This window comes from Lepus europaeus, chromosome 2 (genome assembly GCF_033115175.1).
Source record: "Lepus europaeus isolate LE1 chromosome 2, mLepTim1.pri, whole genome shotgun sequence".
Classification (NCBI taxonomy): domain Eukaryota; kingdom Metazoa; phylum Chordata; class Mammalia; order Lagomorpha; family Leporidae; genus Lepus; species Lepus europaeus.
In genome coordinates, this window is record NC_084828.1 from 138,959,270 (window position 1) to 138,965,768 (window position 6,499).

General features: G+C 48.4%; 1 protein-coding gene across 1 annotated transcript; it reads left to right on the forward strand.

Annotated features, from left to right (window-relative positions):
- The first annotated feature begins 206 nt into the window (after positions 1–206).
- On the forward strand, positions 207–6,297 carry PAQR9 (progestin and adipoQ receptor family member 9). Its single transcript, XM_062213629.1, has one exon. It carries the CDS (start codon positions 300–302, stop codon positions 1,422–1,424), a length of 1,125 nt encoding a protein of 374 aa, XP_062069613.1. The 5' UTR covers positions 207–299; the 3' UTR covers positions 1,425–6,297.
- Positions 6,298–6,499: the final 202 nt, after the last annotated feature.

Below are 6,499 nucleotides of genomic sequence, written 5' to 3' on the forward strand. Positions count from 1 at the left end.
CCTCGGCCGCCTCAGCCGCCGCAGCCGCCTCAGGCGCCGCAGCGCGGGCCGCCAGCGGGGAGCTTCCCGAGGGGGCTTCCGAGCCCCGCGCGCTCCTGCCGGCTGCCGCGCTGCCTGCTGACCGTTGCCTTTTCTTGCTGTAGGAGCGGGTGCTCGGAGGCGCAGGTCTGGTCCTGAACCTGCAGCGACGTCCCGGGCGTGGGCACAAAGGCTCCGACGGCGGCCGGCCGGAGCTGCGGAGCGCGCGGGAGCCGGCACCAGAGGTCGCCTGCGCGCGCCCTCGCCAAGCCGCGGGCACCATGCCGCGGCGCCTGCAGCCCCGGGGCGCGGGCACAAAGGGCCCGCCCGCTGAGGCCTCGGGGGCCGGCCGGCACCCCCACCCCGCCGCCTCTGGGGACCCGCCCGCGTCGGCCAAGCCGCTGCTGCGCTGGGACGAGGTGCCCGACGACTTCGTGGAGTGCTTCATCCTGTCGGGCTACCGGCGTCTGCCGTGCACGGCGCAGGAGTGCCTGGCCTCGGTGCTGAAGCCGACCAACGAGACGCTCAACTTCTGGACGCACTTCATCCCGCTGCTGCTGTTCCTGAGCAAGTTCTGCCGCCTCTTCTTCCTGAGCGGCCGCGACTTGCCCTTCCACCACCCGGGGCTGCTGCCGCTGTGGTGCTACGCGTCGGGCGTGCTGCTGACCTTCGCCATGAGCTGCACGGCGCACGTGTTCAGCTGTCTGTCGCTGCGCCTGCGCGCCGTCTTCTTCTACCTGGACTACGCGTCCATCAGCTACTACGGCTTCGGCAGCACGGTGGCCTACTACTACTACCTGCTGCCGGGCCTGAGCCTGCTGGACGCCAGGGTGATGACCCCGTACGTGCAGCAGCGCCTGGGCTGGCACGTGGACTGCACGGGCCTCATCGCTGCCTACCGCGCGCTGGTGCTGCCCGTGGCCTTCGTGCTGGCCGTGGCCTGCACCGTGGCCTGCTGCAAGAGCCGCACCGACTGGTGCGCCTACCCGTTCGCCCTGCGCACGTTCGTCTTCATCATGCCGCTCAGCATGGCCTGCCCCATTATGCTGGAAAGCTTGCTCTTCGATCTGCGCGGGGAGAACCCCACGCTCTTCGTGCACTTCTACCGCCGCTACTTCTGGCTCGTGGTGGCCGCCTTCTTCAACGTGAGCAAGATCCCCGAGCGCATCCAGCCAGGCCTGTTCGACATCATCGGCCACAGCCACCAGCTCTTCCACATCTTCACCTTCCTCAGCATCTATGACCAGGTGTACTACGTGGAGGAGGGCCTGCGCCAGTTCCTGCAGGAGCCGCCCGCCGCGCCCACCTTCTCGGGCACCGTGGGCTACATGCTGCTGCTGGTGGTCTGCCTGGGGCTGGTCATCAGGCGGTTCCTAAAAAACTCGGAGTTCTGCAGTAAAAAGTGAGCCTTGGCCTCGCCCGAGGCTGTTGGTTTGCTCACCTGTTTGTTGGCAGTTTCTGTTGTTGGTTTGTTTTCAGGTTTTGTTGTGTTTCCTTCTTTGCTGGAGTAGGGTGCTAAGACCCCAGAGGGGAAAGTCAGTCCCCTGCTTACAAAAGGGGCTCTGGGCCCACTTGGGACTTTGGAAGAATGACAAAAGGGGGTCGGGCTGGAGGGGGTGGGGGGTGAGGCTCTGGTTCTTGTCCCTGCGGAAAAATTCAGGTCGCGACTGTGGCACGCAGGGATTTTGAGGAGGAAGCTAACAAAATCCCAAGTGAAACCCCCAAACAGCTCGCTTTTCCAGTCGTCTCCGGTGTCAGGAGCCTTCTGAGGTCAGGAACGCAGTAAAGAGGATCAATAGGTAAATTCCCTGGTACTTCCATTCCAGCTTATTTTTGTCCGAAGAATGGAGCTTTGTAGGAAACTGGCCCGAAGACACAAACCCAGGGCTTCCCCTGCTAGAAAATGCATGGAATGTGAACACAAGTTATTTTGAAATATGTCTCAGATGTTATTTAAATAGTAATATATACAATGATTGTTTTTTTTTTTTCATAATTTATCCAAGTCTGTGATATGCACTGAATTTTCTTTGTCATAGTTTTGGATTTCGCAGCCTCCTGCGTTCCGTACACTTGAACTGGACATCAGCGCAAGCTGCTTCAGAGTCCTCAGTTACTTTTCTCAACAGTGTTTTCTGAAGGCCTGTGAGTGTCATGACACAACTGTGAATGATTCTACCTTAGGGACTCTGGGGAAGCTCTTGGTAAGGAGCTCGAGTGGTTTGTACGAATCCCAGATTCCTGTTTACTTTCATGTGTTCCACAAAACCCATCCTGATTTTCTTGTTTGTTTTAATTTCATTTTTTCCCCTTTGCTACTTATTTAATTTGCCACTGGAATAAATGTGCCTTTTGAAGCAATGCCCAAATGGCTGGTCCTCAAATAGTTTCTTGCCTGGGGAGAGCAGGAGGAGATCACCGCGTGTCAGGGTTCACTGTCCCACCCGGGAGGGAAGCAGGATGGTGTTGGTTTTAAGGTTTGGGCAGGACCGGAAGTAGTTGGGTCATACAGAGCATTTGGCGTCTCTCCAAGGAGAAGGAGCCAACTAGCTAATGTGCCTGTGGTTCCTGATGCAGCCATGGGGGAGGATGAGAAGGTGCTGTTTCTAGACTGATGCCATCCAGCCTTGCTTAAAATTAACAATACAATATTCAGGAATAAATGAGGCCATTATACTAGGAAAGTCAGGAGCAGATTACATGGGTTGTAACTGAAAATTTTGAGTTAAATGAGATTGCAATTACCCTCTTAAAACACCCAAGTCTCATTGGGATCCAAACTGTGGAGATGATGGGCAGTTATCCCAATTCCTTGAAAAATGAGTGAGCCTGCCCTCGAGGTCCTATTATGGCCAGATTCAGAGGTTTCTTCTCAATGCTGACCTGTGACCACGGTGGCAACTCTAAATTAAACCACTGAGGTAGCTTATTTAAATACTGATCACACTTCCTGGCCTATTGTTTTGGTTAAGAGCCAAATAAGTCATTGAATGGGGAGTCTGGACTTTGTGGAACAATTGAGATCAAGCACATAAGGTAGATGGACAAGTACCTCGGCACTGATAGGCTGGCACTCCTGAAGACATTGCTGGTTTTGTTTAATCTTTTTATCACGGCTATGTAAACAGAAGTTTTTGCACAGCTCCCTGGAGGAACCTGGATCCTTGTATATGTGTATCTTGCGTGTTAATTTGCACACAGAAGTTGAGTGTATAGATGTCTGTATTTTATTTTGAACCTCTCCATGGGATCGTAAATACTCTACACAGTTGCTGGTGAATGTCAGTGTCTCATCCTTTGCAGACTGCAGGGAAAATCCCAGTAGGTTACCCAGACTGATAATCTGCGCTTACCACAGATGTTAGTTCTTAGCTGTAACTTAATGCAATACGTGCATTCAAGGACAACTGTGGAAATCAGGATATTGCCACATGCAGACTTATTTGCATGCCACTGCTGTCTCTTTAGAGCCTCAAAGACTATTGGTTCCGAAGCGAGAGGAGCAGGTTGCAGAGTGTTTTGTAGCTTCTTTGTAAAATGAGAGCTCCCTTTCCGAAGGAGCTTTCAAGAGGAAGACTTTTAAAAAGCATGACTTGTTGGAGAATGCAAACTACAAACTGAATTTGTCATTGTGAATTTTTGCTGGGAGATCCTCTGGGTCCACAAACAGACTTCTCCTCTTGCCCCATGCCTTTGTCCTTAAGCAGAGGCCACTTGAGGATAAAATTATACCCGTATCATTTTCAAGTGATTACGAGGCACGGGCCCAGGAAAATGACACACTTTTCCCCGTGGAGGTGTCAGCACCCAGCGCGACCCAGAGTGAACGAGGACCCTCTTGCTGGTCCCTTTGGCCTCCCCCATTCCAGCTTGCGCTTTATAGGTAGTATGGATCATTGACATGAGGGCATTCTGGTAGAAAACTGAGCTTTGGCTCTGTTCTATGTTTGCACATAGGTACACTACACACTGTTGAACACCAAGGACAACTTGATGAATCACAGAGATTATTGGCTAAATTATAGTGGTTTCTGGTCAAGTCCAATGATATTTTAGAAGCAAACGTTTACTGAGTCTCCACACGAGCATGCAAGTATCTAGGTGCCTATTATGTACTTCAGGGGCAGTGTGGCAATCAGAATAAAATATCTTTGACAATACTCTTCCACGCTCTCCTTTGTGCTGCATCTATTAGAATTAAGTTTCCAGTGATCGTGTTCAGCTGTTGGAAATGTAGGCCAAATTATAAATAAGAATTCATTCCATTGTCTCCATACAACCTACTTTGGCAGTAGAATTTTGAAGCATATTATGTAAGACGTTTTATTTTTTACTTGTTAGTCATAATCTAGATGATATCTCAAGGAGCCCTACGGTAGTCTCGCCTGGGAAATAAGGGTGTTTGAGTGCCAGTCACCCTGTGGGTTCGTCTCGGAGGCTTCAGGTTGACTGACTTGGCTAACAGGTTCCTTTCCTCCCTGCCATTCTTCCAGCTCAGGTGAAGAGGATGACCTTCCCAGAGAGAGAGAGAGAGAGAGAGAGGAAGTGAGATCTTTGGTCCTGTCAGGACTGGCTTGTAAAAATAAACGAGATCTTTTCCATTGGCCATTCACTTTCCTGAAATAGCCCAGGGAGAAAGGATGGGGCTGCCCAGCTGGACAGAGCGGCCTCCCATGTTTCCATTCATAAACCCTGCCTGTGAGTGCTCACAGACCAGACGCTGCCAAGCCTAATCCATCGTGCTCCTTTCGGGGAATCATTTTTTAAGAATGCAAAATTTTGGGATGGAGGTGATTTTTATCATGTCTTATTTTTTTTTCTGATTTGGTGCTGAATCTGAGAGCCAGCAGCAATAATAACTAGGAATGTTTATCTTCAAATCACCTCATTTTGTTGTTAATCTACACAGGGCTATAGTAGGATACAGGTAAGGTAGGAGTCCTCTCCATTTCCAGCTTTTGCAGTTGGTTTCAAGGTGACAGAATTCAGTTTTCAAGCTGGCATGAAAACAGGGGGTGGTCTTGTGCTCACAGTGGCATTTATTGGTGTGCACGGCTGTGCTGCCTGACCATGCACACACACTAATTGGAGCTAGACATGTAGATTTCTTTAATTGACTATAATTTTTACGTAGAGCAAAGGACGAACTGAATGTCTTTGAAATCAGGTTTGTAAAATCTCAAACAAAACATTACTAGTCACCTAACGGTTTTATCGTCCTGTGTTTCACCTGTTGAAGTTCCCCACCACTGACTGCACTCTGTCAGTGTCCTCTGAGTAGACCTTCGTTGATGCGTTCATTCATATATTCCCTTTGGTGATCTTTGAGCACCTATTGTATGTAAGACACTGGGCACGGGCCCATACAGATTAGTACAGACTTTTGTCTTGTGCTGGAACAGAGGGCGAAGCATCAGAAAGGCTCTTTGGCCACGGACCAGACTCTGACCTTCTGACCTTGCCATCCAGAGTATCCTAAACCACTGAGTTTGGATCTTTTCTGTTTTCTATTATCACAAGAGCAACGAATGCATAGAATCTGATTTCAATTAACATACTAATTTAGCCCAAATCAATTCCTTTTTCTTTCTCTTATGTTTTCTGTCTGCCCCTAGGCCTATGGTTAAAAATAACTTGAAAATTTAGTGTACAAAATACGTGTGAAAGGATAGAGGGGATATGTGCAGAATTGAAGAACCTTTATCACAATTAATAAAAACACTAATAACAAGTATCAAAAGATTAATATTATTCATACTATTATGAAGTGTGATTCATCCAAAGTGCCTAAATTGTGAAGTTATTAAGTGTCTGAACGTCATAGATGAAATGACATTTTCAAGTTTAATATATAAATATATATGAGTTTTAAATGCTTAATTCACTAACATTAATGTTCTTGAGCCTTTTTCCTCTTTTCAGATCTTTGTGTTATAACTTATGGAACATAGATCTGGAGAAATCATTAAAAGGTAGGAAGAAGGCATGGAAAAGAGAGAAAAAGAAGAATTAGACTCAAGCAGGCAGGATGGGCTTCCAGTTCAACTTTGGACAGTTTTGCCTGAATTTAAATTGTGTCCCCCGAAAAGCATGTGAGGATCTAGGGTTTAAGCATCCAAATAGGTAGGAGAGATTCTGTTTGGCATCCCAGAGTGTTTTGTTTTATTTTGTTTTACCTGAACACTAGGGTCCTGATGCATTTTGAGTAGTGGATTTACTGGGCTTAATGTCATTCATTTGTTGCCATAAAATTAGGACCTGAGTCAAAAAAAAAAAAAAAAAAAAGCATGAGGGAATAGCACCAGCCAACTGGAAGTCACCTTTAGAATAATTTTCTTGAGGGATTGCCAATATTCTCTGACATATGTTGCCTGGCAGAAAGTGAACAAGCCTAGACAAAGTGAAAAAGGAAGCGTTCAGTGGCTGAGGCTGACAACAGCTGGCCTCCCTTGTGAGAGGACACATGCCTTTCGATGGAAGG